Source organism: Herpailurus yagouaroundi, unplaced genomic scaffold (genome assembly GCF_014898765.1).
Source record: "Herpailurus yagouaroundi ecotype Mexico unplaced genomic scaffold, PumYag 165, whole genome shotgun sequence".
In the NCBI taxonomy this organism is placed as follows: domain Eukaryota; kingdom Metazoa; phylum Chordata; class Mammalia; order Carnivora; family Felidae; genus Herpailurus; species Herpailurus yagouaroundi.
Window position 1 is genome coordinate 18,454,409 of NW_024412406.1, and position 17,614 is coordinate 18,472,022.

Consider the following 17,614-nt stretch of genomic DNA (forward strand, 5'->3'; position numbering starts at 1 on the left):
AAAAAAAAATAAAAAAAAAAAAAAAAAAAAAAAAAAACAAATCCTAAAAGCACTAATGTTTTTTAATGTTTTTATTTTTGAGAGAGAGAGAGTGTGGGTGTGGGTGGGGGAGAGGCAGAGGGGGAGACAGAATCTGAAGCAGGCTCCAGGCTCTGAGCTGTTAGCACAGAGCCCGATGCGGGGCTCAAACTTACCAACTGTGAGATCGTGACCTGAGCCAAAGTCAGACACTTAACCGAGCCACCCAGGCACCCCAAAAGCACTAATGTTTATTCCCTACCCCCCAACATCTTATGTTTTTGACCTCAACTGACATTTTTGTGTATCCCTTACAATACTATTTATTGTAGTTCTAATTAATCTCACTAGTTTTGTCTTCAGTCTTCATACTAATTTGTTTAAGTGCTTGCTTAATTGCCTTTACCAGTGACATTTTTTTCCTTTCACATATTTTTTATTTCCAGTTATGGACTTATCTGCTTAACAAAGACCCTTTAACATTTCTTGTAAGGCTGGTTTAGTGGTGATGAACGTCTTTTGCTTTTACTTGTCTGGGAAACTCTTATCTTTCCTTTGATTCTGAATGTTACCCTTGCAGGGTAAAGTATTCTGGTTATGAGTTTTCCCCTCTCAGGATTTTATTTTAAATGTTTTTAGTGTTTGTTCATTTTTGAGAGAGCATGAGCAGGGGAAGGGCAGAGAGAGACAGACACACAGAATGTGAAGCAAGCTCCAGGCTCTGAGCTGTCGGCAGAGAGTCTTGACAAGGGGCTTGAACCCGTGAACTGTGAGATCATGACCTGAGCTGAAGTTGGCTGCTTAAGCGACTGAGCCACCCAGGCGCCCCTCCCCTTTCAGCATTTTAAGTATTACCTTGCCACTCCTTTCTTGCCAGCCAAATTTCTGCTGGAAAATCAACTGACAGTCTTATGTGGGTTTCCCTTGTATATGGCTCTGTTTTGCTGCCTGCAAGATTTTTCTCTTTACCTTTTTCTATTTTAATTATAATACATTGTGGTGTGGCTCCCATTGCACACTTTTTCCTGGGTGTCTGCTTCCTTACCCAGATTAGGAAAGTTTTCAGGTATTATTTCTTCAAACAAGTTTTCTTCCCTTCTGTGTTCTTCTGGGACCCCTATCATGTGCATGTTAGTACGTTTGTTGTCCCAGTAGTTTCCTAACCTATCCCCACTTTTTAAATTCCTTTTTTGCCGTTTGGCTTGGATTCTTTGTTGTACCCTTCCAGATCTCTATCCATTGTTTTGTATCCTCTAATCTGTTGTTAGTTCCTCCTAGTGGATTTTTCATTTGTTACATTCTTCAGCTAACAAGTTCTTGTTTAGTATTTTCTCTTTGCTGAGGTTCTCCACTCTTCTCTCAAGTCTGATGAACATATTTATCATTATTTTGAACTCTTTTACAGGTAGATTGCTTATCTCCATTTTGTTTTGCCTATTTCTATAAATTGGGCAGAACAGCTTCCTCTCCCAGCCTTGAAGGAATGAGTGGCCCCGTGTAGGAATGCCTGCGTAGACCACACATGCTTGACAACTTTGGATGGTAAGCCGGAAAGGGAGCAGGCATAGGCCAGGGGTATCCTGTGCACACTATGCCAGGGTCACCTTTGGGGCAGGGGGTGGGGGGAATGGCTCAAGCTCATGGGGGCCTGAGGCTCACTGAGGTGGTCCTAGCAGGCTGGCTAGAGTGCCTGGACCCTGCTCCAGTCTGCACTGTCAAGATGGAGGGGGAACATAAACAGTGGCAATCACCAGTGCTTCCAACCTGAGTCCCAGCAGTTGCCTCACCATTTGTCTGACACTTTGGGGTGAAATGGTAAATGGAGTAAACGGGTCTCCTTCACTCATAGGCTAGTTGCCCTTTAAACCATTTTTTTTTTTTTGCTGTGCCCCAGGGCATGCGAGTCTGTACACAGTCCCCTCCATGAAATATTTCCCTGTGTAGTCTGTTGTACTGGGGGTGGGGTTCCTGTCATTACTGTGTTGGGTCTCTCTCCCACCTGTCTCTCTGTGGTCCTGCTGTCCTCCGTGTACAGAAGCTGTTCAATCAGCCCTCGGTTCTTCAAGAGGAATCGCTTTATATGTAGATTCTAGTTCCGCGACCTCCCTACACCGCCATCCTGGACTACCTCCCAAAAATTTAAACTTGTATTTGCCAGAGTCTATCCCCCAAGAAGAAAACTTTTAATTTTGGAGAAGTGGTCTCCTCGGGTTGTCGTCTTCACCAATGAGACACAGACTCGGGAATTTAATACACCAAGACGACAGGCTTCTTGTACAGAAGGGCTTGTCACTGGAGACACAACAGGAACTACAGTTTTCCTGCTCTACCCCAAGCCTGTGCAAGTAGGTATACAGGAGGACATCCAGCAGCAGTCTGCTGGAAACTACAGTGACCTCACGTAAAATGTGAGTAGTAACGTACTTGGCTCTCTACCGCTCACAGGATGTATTCAGAAATCATTATTTAATCCTCAGCAATTTTTGGAGCGGAGCATCATTCCCGTTTTAAAAACAGAGGTATGATTTGTGTAACTCCCAAGTCCAGTGCTGACTCCTATTCACTATGTGTGTGTAGCAAGTGCCTGGACCACTCAAATCATAGGAGACAAAACATACCGGTTACTTCACCTTCTTCGCCTCAGCTATAAAATTTAACTTTTTATTATCCTCTTTCACTTCAGGTGTTGTGTTGAGTGGGAGAAACTGAATGAGACCGGTGGTGAATAAGTGGCAATAGATTTCCACTCTAAGAATGCAGAAAACAAAGTATTCTAAAGAAGCTACATGTACAATATTAGAGAATTTTATCCACTGAAATAATATACGAGAGCTTATGGTCCAAGGAAAATACAAATTTGCTTTATTTCAATACAGTAACTTCCTTCAGTTGGAGCACTGGCCAAAATTCAATACTGATACAAATATAAATTGCTTAGGAGGTCAAAATATATAATTTAGGCAAATTTTCTCAATTTCTTTTAAAGGCAGAATTTTTAAATCGTATGAAACAATTAGAAACAATGTAATGTAAATCAACAAACGTGTAAAATAAGCCACAGTTCAAATTTAAGCTGAATAACATTTCCTAATATTGAGAACATTGCACATATTTTCAATAACTTAAAGGTCTACTCTTCCCATCTCCACTTTTTACTAGATTTAAATAAATCCAAGTATTTACTCATGGTAGAAGATTCTGCGTTAACTACAGCTGAGTTTAGCAGAAATACAGAAAACCATAAAGTTTTATTGAGCATTCCCAAATGAGCATGTACAGCATTCCTCGGAAGCCCTCCACAAGAACGGCTTTTCTCCTATGAGCACCTAAGGGTTGCTGCGTGGTGTAATTCAACAGAATAGCAGACCAATGATAACTTACAGGAAATTCTTTCACCTATTAAGTGTTTCATTATAAAGCTACTACATTCAACCAATATTTTAAAAAATTTCAACTCCATTATGCTGCCATTTATATTACATATTAACTTAGTAACAAGCCATCTTTATGATGCCTTTATTAAACTGGAATAGAAAGATGGTACATTCTGGTTTTCACTTGTTATAGATTTGATTCAATAATTTGATTTCTATCTAAAAACTACATTTTCTTTCTCAGCACTGGAGTGAAAGCAGCTTTTGTGGTCTTTGACTTTCCTTTAAATGAAAGCATTATGGAATTTTCAGCAGTAAACATTATCTGGTTCCTACTTGAACCCCCATCTCTAAAGAAATGTGAGAGGGGATCTAGGGTAAAAGTCCTAAAGTCCTATTCAAGGCAAAAAGGTTCCAATCCCAAATTTTTCACTCGAGCAACTGTGTGTTATACCAGCTGTTCCATCACTGAGTAATAAATCACTGACAGCTTCACTGACGTCATTATTACATTTTACGTACTATTTTATACCCAAATATATGCATATAAAACATTTGCACAGATAAATTAGTGTCAAAAATTAAAAACTCTACATCTACAATGTCCTTTCCTCTGAAATCTATATAATTGTTAAGACTAGAAACCTTAACATCCTGGCTACACATTAAAAACCTGTTATGGAAAACTTCAGAACCTTCTCATAAAAACAAACACAGACTTAGAGTGCTTTTTTATTAGACCTAAAGGAGACTACTGAATACTAAATTCAGGTATTTACTAACTAGTGTTGATTTCTACTAGCCAAATAGCCCTAACAAACCAACAGCTGGAACAAGGATAGTTGTTCTTCAGCTATTATTAAGTTGAAACATTTTCAATCAAAGCCTTCATTTTTCCTGTAGACTTCAACATGTGCGGCCCAAACTAAAAAGGAAACAAAGCGTAAATAAAGATAGTGCTTCAGGTAACAGTAATGATACGTCCCCCTCCTAATCATGGAGCAAAGGCCTGGGCGTGTTCTGCATGAAAAACCAAGCAGCTAGATGATATTAAAACCTTCATGAATTGACAAACTGTCTTATAAACATGACACATCAACAGAATGAAAAGCAAAAAGGTAACCAAATTACTTCACGGAAAACTATAATCATCTTAAGACCATAAGCTTTAGGCCATTTTTACTTCTCTGAGTAAAAGAATGAGGCACAAAGTTTCCTTTTTCCAATGTCTAAAAACTCTGAAAGATGCTAGAATTTCTCAGATACCTGCCTCCCTGGAGTAGGTAAGCACATATTCCACACGACAATAAATACATTTTACTGTATTTGGTAAAATACAGTAAATTTTTTTTATACATTATACTAGATAATGTATACTAGATAATTTATACAATTGTATAAATTGTATAACTTAACTGTATAATTTATAATAATATATAAATTAATATTTGGAAGTTTCCCTGATCTGCTCAATCTCCACCTATGACCTGAAACATCTTAAGACTCAGGTCAAATCTCATCCTCTTCAGAGAACTTTCACAGGACACCCTAAGGGAAAATTATCTTTCTTTACTTTGAATTTCTCAATCACCACATACATACTGTCTTAAGATATAAATTTTACTGTAGTGAATTTTGCTTTATTGTGGTTACGTATAAATAAAACACAGCATGAAGAATTTAACACTGGAGATGCTAAGTAGCGAAACCAGGGTTTGGCTTTTGCTTCCTTTTTTTTACCTTCTTCTATAATCTACTTGTGGGGAGGGACTAAATCATGTAGCACATTCTTCTCACAGAGCCACAGCTCAATGTCTTACCAAATGCAGGTTCTCAGCAACGGAATCAACTACCATGTTGTGCTAAGACAGAAGTGTGACCTAATACTCACCAACACTGTTTCTGAGGTGGCCTCTGATTCAGACTTTGGAATTCCTTTTTCAACTTCACCTTGACTATCACTTCGATATCGAAAGGCAAATTTCTTTTTCAGAGCCTCTGCTATGAGGGCAGCAGGGTCGGTAGCATCCACAGGTTTGGGCTTTAGATCCTGTTCTGACCTTAGAGAGATGAATAGAAGCCAAGAGGACTTTTCAATATGCTGACATCCCTCAGAGAAGTACTTCGCGTGCCTTTACATGCACTTCTCGAGCATCACTGATACCCAGGAAAGTTCCTGACAAACACTGAGAGACACGAAACAGAAACCCTAAATGTAAGGCTCAATAAAAGAACACAAAGATGCCTAATGAATAGCCACTCAATTCAGCACAGGAGCACTGATCATGCTCTCCGTCAGGGCAACTACAGTTTCATTCTTCTTCCAAAGCCTAGTGATTAACCTCAGTAGGTCTACAACACAGCTTATTGAATGAATGACTGGACAATAACAATGAAGACTTCCCATAAAAGGGCTTTAAATGCAATAGGAGAAAAACCTGAAAATGTTTAACTTCTTGGTTACATAGGAGACACTGGGGCTCATCTTTTTTAAACCAAAACTGGAACCATTCATGGTAATCAGGTTATAAAACAAAGTTATCGGGCACCTGGGTGGCTCAGTCGGTTAAGCATCCGACTTCGGCTCAGGTCATGACCTCCCTGTTGTGAGTTTGAGCCCTGTGTTGGACTCTGTGCTGACAGCTCAGATCCTGGAGCCTGCGTCGGATTCTGTGTCTCCCTCTTTCCCTGTCCCTCCCCTGCTGGCGCTCTCGCTCTCTCAAAAATAAACATTAAAAAAATAATAATAAAAATAAAACAAAATTCCCAAAAAGTCTAATACTTCATTTTACAAGACATAAAAAAGGGAAGTATGAAATAAGGTAAATGTATCCTCACCTTTTTACTGACCGAAGTTTTACACTGTTCATATCTTTAAGGATCTCTAGCATATTTGGCATATCCGGTTTCTTTGGCCTGCTCTTAACCTGAGTCTTTCCAGCACAGGCTTTTTTCTCTCTTCGTTCTTTTATCAGGTCAATAGCAGATACACTTTGGTGGAGCCCTGGTGTGGGGAGGGGCGGAGGAGGTGGGGGCGGGGGAGGTGGTGGGACAGAGGGTGGGGCCACAGTAACGGATGTGGTCGAATCTAAATCACCTACAGAAATAAGGAAAAATCAATTGAATCTTGATGGTAACAGGCAAATAAAATAAACTTTAACAGCAAAATTATGTTAAGGACTTTTGTATACCTGAAATCAATATGCTTAAAAAAAAAAAAAAAACAACTCCATTATGTAAGTAAAGGAAGTTTCAGTTACTTGGTTAGAATCTTAAATACCCACATCTAATCCCAAACTCTCCAAATGGAAAAGTTCCATTTAACTTAACAGGGGGTGTTTTTGTGATATCAAATGTTGCAGTCTGACCGTTGCACAGTTTGTAACTACTTTTAACTTTTAAACGAAATATGAAACAGTGTGTCCTACCTACACACCTTCAATACAGATGGTCTGACAGTTCAGGACTATAGTAATTATTTGAAAAACCCAACAGATTTGTGGTTCACCTTAAGAATATTTACATAAAGGACTTATTAAGCATTAAAAGTTTTACACGTATTATTATTCAGCAAATTTCTGAAAGAGAAAAGGCGGCATTGTACTTAATTTCCAAAACATTAAGTAACTAAGAGTTAAAGTGGTTACAAAATAAGGACCTAAGAATTCATCTTTCTGCATACTACAATAGTTGTTCATTGGCTGACCTATACTGATTATGGGGGCTCAATGCAAAAGGAATTTTGACTATAAATAGAGCATCTAACATAAATCTCCAAATTATCTCACTATTTACAGCAGTTTTCCAAGTCTGCCAGAAGAGGGAGGTAAAGCAAAAGAGAAATGCAATTTAAAAGCTGAAAGGAAAAAATAAAAGTTAAAAGAAAAGGCAGGACTTCTGGTTTTTAAAGTTACGTGCAAATTTCATTTAATTAACAAATTACTTCTCAAGCACTCGGTGCCAAGTGCATTCGTCCTCTGTCCATCTTGGCCTATCTTGGCTGTACCCAGGTTGGATGAGGTTTCCGTGCCGGATTACATTAAACTCCGGGAGCACAAGTGGCTCAGAGGCAGAATAACTGTCCTTATCTTTTAACCTTCAGAGTTGGCTAATATGGAGTCTAGCCAGGACTCAGGAAGAACGCTAGGAAAAACAACTACTACTTGCCAACAGGCTAATGGGCTAGGATTTCAAGGCTATGGTTTCTTCTCCAAAGTAACAAGGCACACGAATAAAAGCAAACAGTATTAGACCAAGAGTCACAGGACCTGTATTGAGTTTCTACTCTGGGCAAGAGAAGTGACTATTAAGAAGCTACTTTGTGCTAAAGGCATTTTATAGAATCTCCACTTTTACTCCCATAATTACTCTAAGATATAAATACTATTACCCCCATTTTAGAGCAGGAAGGGAGTTAGGCCAAGAACTTGCCTCAGGACATGAAGGTAAGTAAGCAGCACTCAACCCTGTCAGCACCATTTTGAGATTACTTCATGGCTGATAAAATTGGTGCCATTATCACAAAGTTTCCCAGTGCATTCATATGAGCACTAGTTCAACTGTATGAAATTCAGTATTTTCCAAACTCACCCTTTCTGATAGCATCAAAATTGTTCAACAAAAAACACTTAAACCTGACTGGGTCCTGTACTGGACTAAGGAGAGGACTGACCTTTGGTTTTCTAACAACCCCATGGCTGTTATTTGCTAACAGATTTTAAAATTAGTGGCGTTCTCCTAATTTCCAGCTCAATGGTTAAAACAAACATAGGATTTACAGACCTGCAATGAGATTTTGCTGTTCTTGCAGGGTCACAATTTTGGCAATCTGAGCTCTGAGAGCAGCAAGTTCATTTTCAAGGGCACAGATCTTCTGTAGTGCTTCCTCATTTGCCAGTGCTGTCTTCAGTTGAGGCTCTTCTGGAGACAGGTTTGGTAAGGAAAGCTCCCTGCTTGGCGGCTTCTCAAAGAAAGGCAGGCCATCCTGAAGGGGCTGCCTTGATCTGACCTCTGTCCTGCAAGAAAGACAGAAGGTCGGCTGTCACAGGTTTTGCAAGGAAATACAAAAAAATCATCACTGCACACAGTATCTGAGAAATACTTTTCAGACTGACTTTACATAAATCCCCTCCTGTAAGTTTCAAAACAGCAAAGTGCTTGTCAACCTGATGTAGATACATACCAAGCCAGGTTTCTTACTGCCATCATTCTTAACCTCTATAGAATATGCATAAGCCCACACTATCAGGAGGCATCACAGATTCCAACGTTTTTTTCTAACTTCATCTTTTGTTTTGAACTAAGGTAAAAAAAACTTTTAATGCTCTTTAAAAAATGGTGGTTCAGGTGATTAAGCTCACTGAGCATGGCGCCTGCTTGGGATTTTCTCTCTTCTTCTCTGCCCCTCCCCCGCTCGCTCACGTGCACTCTCATTATTTCTCAAAAGTAAATAAACTTTATTTTTAAAAATGGCAAACTAATTACTGGTTATATTTGACAACAAAATCAAACCAGTAATACATTAGCCTTTCACCAGGGTTTTGGCTTCTGCATTTCACTGTTATTGTTTTCCGTGTATGACAATACAAATCGCAAGACACAGTGTAACAATATGGGCCAAATACAGCAGGAGAAACCGAAAAGGAGGGAGAAGAATCAACTGAACCCATGCACTAACTATACACACATCCTCATTTTCACTTGGGTGTAAAGGTTTTTAATATGCATTTCTCCATAGTTCCAAATGTTAAGTCTTTTGAGGCTAAGAATAAAATTCAGATGTCTTTTCAACTGTCAATTTATATACTCAGCTATTTCCTACAATTAGATTTTCTGGGCCTCTAAGCCCTTTTTCCTTCCAACTTCATTGAGCTAAAATTGACAACTGTATTTATTTAAGGTGTGCAGCATGATGACTTACGTACACACGTGGAAGTAATCACTACAATCAAGTTAATGAGCGTATCCCAGTTTCCCTCACAGTTTCACGCGGTCATGTCTGAGTTCTGGCGAACAAGATGTCGGCAGATGTTGATAAGCCATCTAGGAAAGCTGTTTACAAGGAGAGGACTCCAGGAGAAAGTCCTTTCATCTGTAGCTCCACCCACTCGCTCCTCCTGAGCCTTGAGTACAAGGTGATGGCTGGACTTGAGAGTCACAGACAACCAAAAGCTAACCTGAATGCAGAAGTCAATGCTAATGATGGCAGGGAGCCTGGCTGGGTCCCTGTGGACACTGTAGAGCCACTGTCAGCTTCAGACTATCTACTATGGATGTGTTTGATTTGAGAGAAATAAACCTCCATCCTCTAGAAGTCACCATTTTGGGGGGCATCTCTGTTAAATGTAGTCGAACCTAATCCTGTTATACAACCATCATTAAACTCCATTTTATCTTCTATTTTAACTGGACATTGGTATTTTATTTTTGCTGGAGAGCTGTTACAATTCTTCATTCTACCTTATGTTCTAAATGAAGGAATTCTTGGGGTGCCTGGGTGGCTCAGTCAGTTAAATGTCTGACTGGATTTCAGCTCAGGTCATGATCTCACCATTTGTGACCTGAGCCGAAATCGAGGCTCTGTGCTGACAGCATGGAGCCTGCTTGAATGGGATTCTCTCTCTCTCTCTCTCTCTCTCTCTCTCTCTGCCCCTCCCCCACTTGTATTCACTCACTCTATCTCAAAATAAATAAACTCAAAAAAAACATAAATGAAGGAATTCTTGGACCCTTACCTTTTGGTATTCACTGAATTCTGATGGTTTTCTTCCTATCTAACTTTGCTCATACTCTATTAAATTTACTGTACATAGAGAATGCTTATAAATTATTTACCTGTAATATTTTTTTTTAAATTGTCCAGAACTGACAGTGTTTTTTGTTTTTTTTGTTTAAATGTTTGAGAGAGAGAGAGAAGAGGGAGGGAGGGAGGGAGGGAGGGAGGGAAGGAAAGAGAGAGAGGGAGACAGAATCCCAAGCAGGCTCCACACTGTCAGTGCAGAGCCCGATGCGGGCTCAAACCCATGAACCGTGACATCATGACCAGAGCTGAAATCAAGAGTGGGACGCTTATCCAACTGAGCCACCCAGGCGCCCCTACCTGTAATATTACTAAAGAAAAATATTTGGAGAATAAAGGTCCCAGTTGTTACCTCACCTTAGCTTAGATAGCAAGAAACTTTAATAATATTAACTTTATTAATTTTATTTAATTTGGAGTATCTATGAGCTAGAGAAAATGTGTGGCTTACAAAGCTTCAATTACCACTCCCTTTCTTACTGCCACACTGGGAAGAAATAGGTGATGAAATTTTTTAAAAAGTACATGAAGGTTAAACAATAGTAAAACCTTCTCTCAGGAACACTATGTTCTGATTAAACAGATTAATATGCTCTTTCAAAGATTATATGTTACAAAAGTTACAGATTAGATGCATGTGCTCTAATCACCTGGAATAAAGAAAGTAATTTTATTAAGACATTAAAATTTTTGGGGCACCTGGGTGGCACAGTCGGTTAAGCGTCTGACTTCAGCCAGGTCACGATCTCGCGGTCCGTGAGTTCGAGCCCCGCGTCGGGCTCTTGGGCTGATGGCTCAGAGCCTGGAGCCTGTTTCCGATTCTGTGTCTCCCTCTCTCTCTGCCCCTCCCCCGTTCATGCTCTGTCTCTCTCTGTCCCAAAAATAAATAAACGTTGAAAAAAAAAATTTTTTTTAAATAAAAAAAAATAAAAAATAAATAAAAAAATAAAATTTTTAAAAATCACGGTGGCTTTCTGTTGATACCACAGGCTAAATTCTGATTTCTGCTTATCTTTCATAAGGTAGGTCAAATAATTTTGTTAATCAGCTCCATACAATAAATAGAGTTTCAAGTAGACAGAAATCAATCCAGTGAATGAAGTTTTTGGGGGGAACATTTACATGGAGGAATTATATTTAATACCAGTATAATGTCCAGGATTCTTATTTAACTTAATATGTTTCCTCAACTATATTCCTGATAACTTATGTTTTTAATAAAAAAGAACACGACAATGAATTTTTAAAAAACTACTCCTTGAAAGAACTAGGGAAACTGCTGATAGGTAAGAGAGTGGTACTGACAGAACTCTGGTCCTTGGAAGAGATTTGGACAAAATACAGAAATCTCAAATGTAGGGGCACTTGGGTGGCCCACTCAGTTAAGCATCTGACTTTGGCTCAGGTCATGATCTCAGGGTTCATGGGTTTGAGCCCACATCTGGCTCTGTGCTGACAGCTCGGAGCCTGAAGCCTGCTTCGGATTCTGTGTCTCCCTCTCTCTCTGCCCCTCCCCCATTTGCTTTCTGTCTGGCTCTCTCAAAAATAAATAAAATGCTTTAAAAAAAATTTTTTTTTAAATAAAAGAAATCTCAGGGGCGCCTGGGTGGCGCAGTCAGTTAAGCGTCCGACTTCAGCCAGGTCACGATCTCGCGGTCCGGGAGTTCGAGCCCCGCGTCGGGCTCTGGGCTGCTGGCTCAGAGCCTGGACCCTGTTTCTGATTCTGCGTCTCCCTCTCTCTCTGCCCCTCCCCCGTTCATGCTCTGTCTCTCTCTGTCCCAAAAAAATAAATAAACGTTAAAAAAAAAAAAAAAAAGAAAGAAATCTCAAGTGTAGAAGTCGAGTATCACACTTGTTCAAAACAAGAGTATAGAAAGATCGAAGAGTAGTAGTAACAGACTGAGTTTAAAGGAAGAGAGTGACCAGAAGCACAGTGTCTCAGGACAGGAAGAAAGCCACTGCCATGGGATGGGCATCAAGGGAGGGGCATCTAACGGGTGACAACTGGAGTGGAATTGAGAAGAGAGGAGAAGAAACACAGAGCCTGTGGACTCATCTCTATCCCCATATCTTCCATTTTCTATCAAAGTTCAGCTTTGCTTTAATAAAATGAACTTAAAAGAATGAGTATGTTCAGGGCGCCTGGGTGGCTCAGTCGGTTAAGTGTCCGACTTTGGCTCAGGTCACGATCTTGTGGTTCACGAGTTCGAGCCCCGCGTCGGGCTCTGGGCTGACAGCTCGGAGCCTGGAGCCTGCTTCGGATTCTGTGTCTCCCTCTCTCTGACCCTCCCCCATTCATGCTCTGTCTCTCTTGGTCTCAAAAATAAATAAATGTTAAAAAAAATTTTTAAAAAAGTGTTTAAAAAAAAGGACGAGTATGTTCATATCTGGGGGTGGAAGTAAGAACAATGGTTTGTTTTCCTATTATGTACGAGTGCAAACATTTCAGGAAGTTGATACAATAACAGCACATAAAGTAAAATTTTGGATACCAGAATATTCAGTGCTACTAATAAAAAAATGACATTATAATACTGTTATTCAAGAACCAGTGGTGGGGTGCCTAGGTGGTTCACCTGGTTAAGCATCAGACTCATGGTTTTGGCTCAGGTCATGATCTCATAGTTCGTTATGATCGAGCCCCATGTCAGGCTCTGCACTGATAGTTTGGAGCCTGCTTCAGATTCTCTCTCTCCCTCTCTCTCTCTGCCCTTCCCCCTGCTTGTGTGCTTGCTCGCTCTCTCTCTCTCTCAAAAATAAACATTAAAAAAAAGAGAGAAGAAGAACTAGTGTCTTTGAATTTTTTTTTTTTTAAGTTTTATTTAAGTAATCTCTACACCCGTCCTGGGGCTCAAATTCATGACCCTGAGAATAAGAGTCACATGCTCTTCTGACTGAGCCAGCCAGGCTAGGTCACTTTAGTAGAGAATGTATTCCTCCACGGGAATCTACCCCAAAAACCAAGAGCACACTTTACACATTGTATGTTAGCTAATTTGACATTAAATTATATTTAAAAAAAAATCTTGGCAGATAAAAAAAAGAATATATTCCCACCTCAAATTCTCCCATACATCTCAAGATCCACAAGTATTATTCTAAGTTTGTCTTAAAATGTTATTCAAGTAAGCCAAAGTTCAAATCCCATGAGCATTTACTCTTCAATATCCAGAATTAGAACAAGATAATATGGCAATTTGGATTAAGAGATCAATTTATCAACAAGTCACTTTTGAACAGCTTACTTTCTTTAAAATATCTTCCTGCCAAAATAAATTGTAAGAGAGAATGAATGTTGAACAGCAACCACAACGTTAAAAAAAAGAATTAAGTAATTATTACATCTACCCATAACTCCTAGAGATGAATTTTTCCATTTTGATTTTCCATCTACTGAGAATTAAGGACAAAGCCCTCATTACTATTAATCTTGAAAATCAGTGTGCCAGAATAAGAGAAAAAAAGTCTAGGCCTTTAGCAAAATGATTTAAAAATAACAGTGTCAGATAATCTGTATTTTATGTCTGTTCTATTTTTCTAAATTTGATGATATAGATTCTGCATTTCCTTATGTGAAATACTGTTAACAGTATTCACAAAGTTCAAACAAAGTAATTATAGGAAATGTGGAAGTTTAAATGTGGATTTTTAGAAGCTGAAAAAGGAAAGTAATCCTGAAGTCATCATGTCTTCTCAAAGACACAGAAAGATTGGACATTTATAGGAACTTAAGAATCAAAAAAAAAAACAAAAAGTTCTCTGTAATATTCTTGTGTGTGGAAAAGATTTACATTTTATGAAATTCTCAGACATGTCCCTTCCTTTAAAATTACAGCCTTTTCCCACAGACATGTTCTTTTAAAAAATTTTTTTAATGTTTGTTTATTTTTGAGAGAGAGAGAGAGCATAAGCAGGGAAGGGGCAGAGAGAGAGGGAGGCACAGAATCCAAATCAGGCTCCAGGTTCTGAGCCATCAGCACAGAGCCTGACACGGGGCTCGAACCCACACGCTGTGAGATCATGACCTGAGCTGAAGTCGGACGCTTAACCGACTGAGCCACCCAGGTGCCCCTCCCACAGACATGTTCTATAAGACATTCAACAAATCATTCTCAGAACCACTATGTTTTGCCTTATTCAGAGGGCTATTAAGAGCTAGAATGTAGAGGCAGAATGAATCCAAAGAGAAATAATCCCTTATAAAATCTGTATGTATAATTCTGAGATACTTTTAAGAAACAAAAACAAAAGAAGCATCAAATATCGATGCCCCAAAAGCAAAAGACAGACAAATCAGGATTGTCTCTTAAAAACCATTTTCTGCATCCCAACTTTTACCGGTCAGATTTCTACCATTTTCGTTTGATGTGGGCTCCAAAATGCCTTATGGCAAAAAGGAACAGGCTCCTGTTCACAGTGGCAATGCACAAGAATTTTCTCTTTTTTTCTTATCCCAATATTATCAAGGGCAGCCACTTTTGGAGTACAACTTAGATGAATATGAAGGGCTTTTTAAGCTCCGCTGACCATTTCAAAGAAAATTCTAAATTAAATATAATGCACCTCTGAGGTCCTTTTTCTCCTGATCACACAGTAAAAGCTCAAAATTTGAGATCATTTTAAATTAGCTCAATGCTGTATGAAAGATGGTATTCCCAAGATGATTTTTACTCTCCCTCACCATTTGAGTTTAGAAAATAGCCTAGAAAGGTTTAAAAATACACTCTATTGTTGGAGCACCTGGCTCAGTCAGTTAAGTGTCCAACTTCAGTTCAAGTCATGATCTCACAGTTTGTGGGCTCAAGCCCCATGTGGGCTCTGTGCTGTCAGCCCAGGGCCTGGAGCCTGCTCTTGATTCTGTGTCTCCCTCTCTTTTTGCCCCTCCCCCACTTGCGCTCTGTCTCTCTCAAAAATAAACATTAAAAACAACTTTTTTAAATATACTCTATTGTCAATAGGATCCAGAGAGGGGAAAAAGGCAGCAATTTAGTTCCCTGAAAACACGAAGTTGGGTAGAAAGCTAAGTCTTTTCTTTTTTTTTTTTTTTTAATTTTTTATGTTTATTTATTTTGAGAGAGAGAGGAAGACAAAGTGAGAGAGAGAGAGAGAGAGAGGGAGACAAAGTGCGAGAGGGAGAGGGCAGAGAGAGAGGGAAACAGAATCCAAAGCAGGCTCCAGGCTCTGAGCTGTCAGCACAGAGTACAACGCGGGGCTCGAACTCACAAGTGTGAGATCACGACCTGAACCAAAGTCAGATCTCAACCAACTGAGCCACTCAGGCGCCCCAAAACCTAAGTCTTTTCAAAGTGAGCAAGTAGTTGGATAAAGACAATTGGACTCGGGAAATTACTTTGATACAGGGAAGTAATCCATGGAAGGATTTATAGTGGGGAGTAAGGTGGGACTTTTGTAAGGCTACAGACCCAGAAGACCGGTAGGATTCATTTCATTAGCTGTTCTAAGCTCGGTTCTTGTTTTGTCATTTTAAAAGCTGGATCTTCCTAAAAGTGAGATTTAATGAGAATGACATCATAGCCATGTATTTATGCAGTACGGACTGCACTGTTTTATTGATATACATTATTGGGTTAATGTCTAGTGTCAAATAATTAAGATTAAAATGATAATAGGGGCGGCCTGGGTGGCTCCATCAGTTAAGCGTCCAACTTCAGCTCAGGTCATGATCTCATGCTGCAGGTTCGAGAGCTGCACTGGGCTCTGTGCTGACAACTCTGAGCCTGGAGCCTACTTTGAATTCTATGTCGCCCTCTCTGGCCCTCCCCCATGCTCTTGCATGCACGTGTGCTCTCCCTCTCTCTCAAAAATAAATACTAAAAAAAGTGTATTATGATTAAAATGGGAATGAATAGGGGCGCCTGAGTGGCTTAGTTGGTTAAGCGTCCGACTTCGGCTCAGGTCATGATCTCGCAGTCCGGGAGTTCGAGCCCCGCGTCGGGCTCTGTGCTGACTGCTCAGAGCCTGGAGCCTGTTTCAGATTCTGTGTCTCCCTCTCTCAAAAATAAATAAACGTTAAAAAATTTAAAAAATAAATAAATAAATAAAATGGGAATGAATAACACCTGCTTTCTGCGCCATGAGTAGGAAATGGTCTTGCTCTAATCCACTGAGCTTCCTGGTCAACCCTCACATCTGTGGAGCTGTGACAAGCCAAAGTGTTGTGTGTTGATTCTCCTTTGGAATCTTATTACTCACTCACTGTCCTCTAAGAAGTCAGGGTTCCTCCCCAACACTCCCTAAATAGAACATTCCATTATACACTTATATTCAACTTTGAAAAATTAAACTGGATGAATTTAGTCAACCTCAGTCTTACTTAGGTATCCTTAGATCATAGATTTTTTATAAACATTCATCTTAGTCATTAGATTACAGACATTCTGGTCTAAGAAAAAGGGCTACCTGAAATACTTTCAAGTCCTATGAACCTATAAATTTGTATTCAATACATACTCATTTTGATAGGTATGGGGCACTCAGAATTAAGAATAAGATACAATTAGGAGCACCTGGATGGCTCAGTCAGTTAAGTGTCTGACTCTTGATTTTGGCTCAGGTCATGGTCATCATGGTTGTGGGACTGAGCCCGGAGTCATGGAGCCTTCTTGGGATTCTATCTCCCTCCAGCACCTCCCCCACTCACACGCACACGCTCTCTTTCAAAAAATAACAAAAATTTAAAATAAAATCTTAATAGGGCACCTGTGTGGCTCAGTTAGTTAAGTGTCTGGCTCTTGGTTTCGACTCAAGTGACAATCTCATGGTTCATGAGTTCGAGTCTTGCATTAGGCTCTGCCCTGTCAGCACTGTCTCTTTCTCTTAAAAATAAATACTTAAAAAATTTAAAAATAAATAAAATAAATAAAATCTTAAAAAAAGATTCAAGTTATCGTTTTTCAAATTTTTTTTTTTTAATTTTTTTTTCAATGTTTTTATTTATTTTTGGGACAGAGAGAGACAGAGCATGAACGGGGGAGGGGCAGAGAGAGAGGGAGACACAGAATTGGAAACAGGCTCCAGGCTCTGAGCCATCAGCCCAGAGCCTGACGCAGGGCTCGAACTCACGGACTGCGAGATTGTGACCTGGCTGAAGTCGGATGCTTAACCGACTGCGCCACCCAGGCGCCCCTCAAATTATTTTTATTAAGGCATCTCTGTGCCCAATGTGGGGCTCTAACTCACAACCCCGAGACCAAGAGTCACATGCTCTACAGACTGAGCCAACCAGACACCCCAGAAGTTATAGTTTTAAGTTGTAAGTCTACACTGCAAAAAATTCCCATAAAAATGCAATTACTATCAAAGTGACAGATCAAGGGGTACCTGGGTGGCTCAGTCGGTTAAGTGTCCAACTTCAGCTCAGCTCATGATCTCACTGTTCATGAGTTTGAGCCCACCGTCGGGC

At 39.8% G+C, this 17,614-nt stretch overlaps 1 protein-coding gene and 1 long non-coding RNA gene across 3 annotated transcripts in view; one reads left to right on the top strand and one right to left on the bottom strand.

Annotated features, from left to right (window-relative positions):
* The first annotated feature begins 752 nt into the window (after positions 1-752).
* Positions 753-9,791, top strand: LOC121038186 (uncharacterized). The gene is made up of 3 exons (XR_005794209.1): positions 753-1,560; positions 2,177-2,426; positions 9,292-9,791. It is a non-coding gene; the product is annotated as an uncharacterized LOC121038186 (long non-coding RNA).
* MTFR1 (mitochondrial fission regulator 1) overlaps positions 2,858-17,614 on the bottom strand; it is a 63,153-nt gene continuing 48,396 nt past the window's right edge. For both annotated transcript variants that reach the window (XM_040487703.1, XM_040487704.1), the window contains 4 exons: positions 8,175-8,407; positions 6,231-6,489; positions 5,284-5,452; positions 2,858-4,317 (listed from right to left, as the gene is read on the bottom strand). In XM_040487703.1, coding sequence (XP_040343637.1) covers positions 4,252-4,317; positions 5,284-5,452; positions 6,231-6,489; positions 8,175-8,407 — 727 coding nt within the window. In that variant the 3' untranslated portion in view covers positions 2,858-4,251. The remainder of the gene's footprint in view (positions 4,318-5,283; positions 5,453-6,230; positions 6,490-8,174; positions 8,408-17,614) is intronic.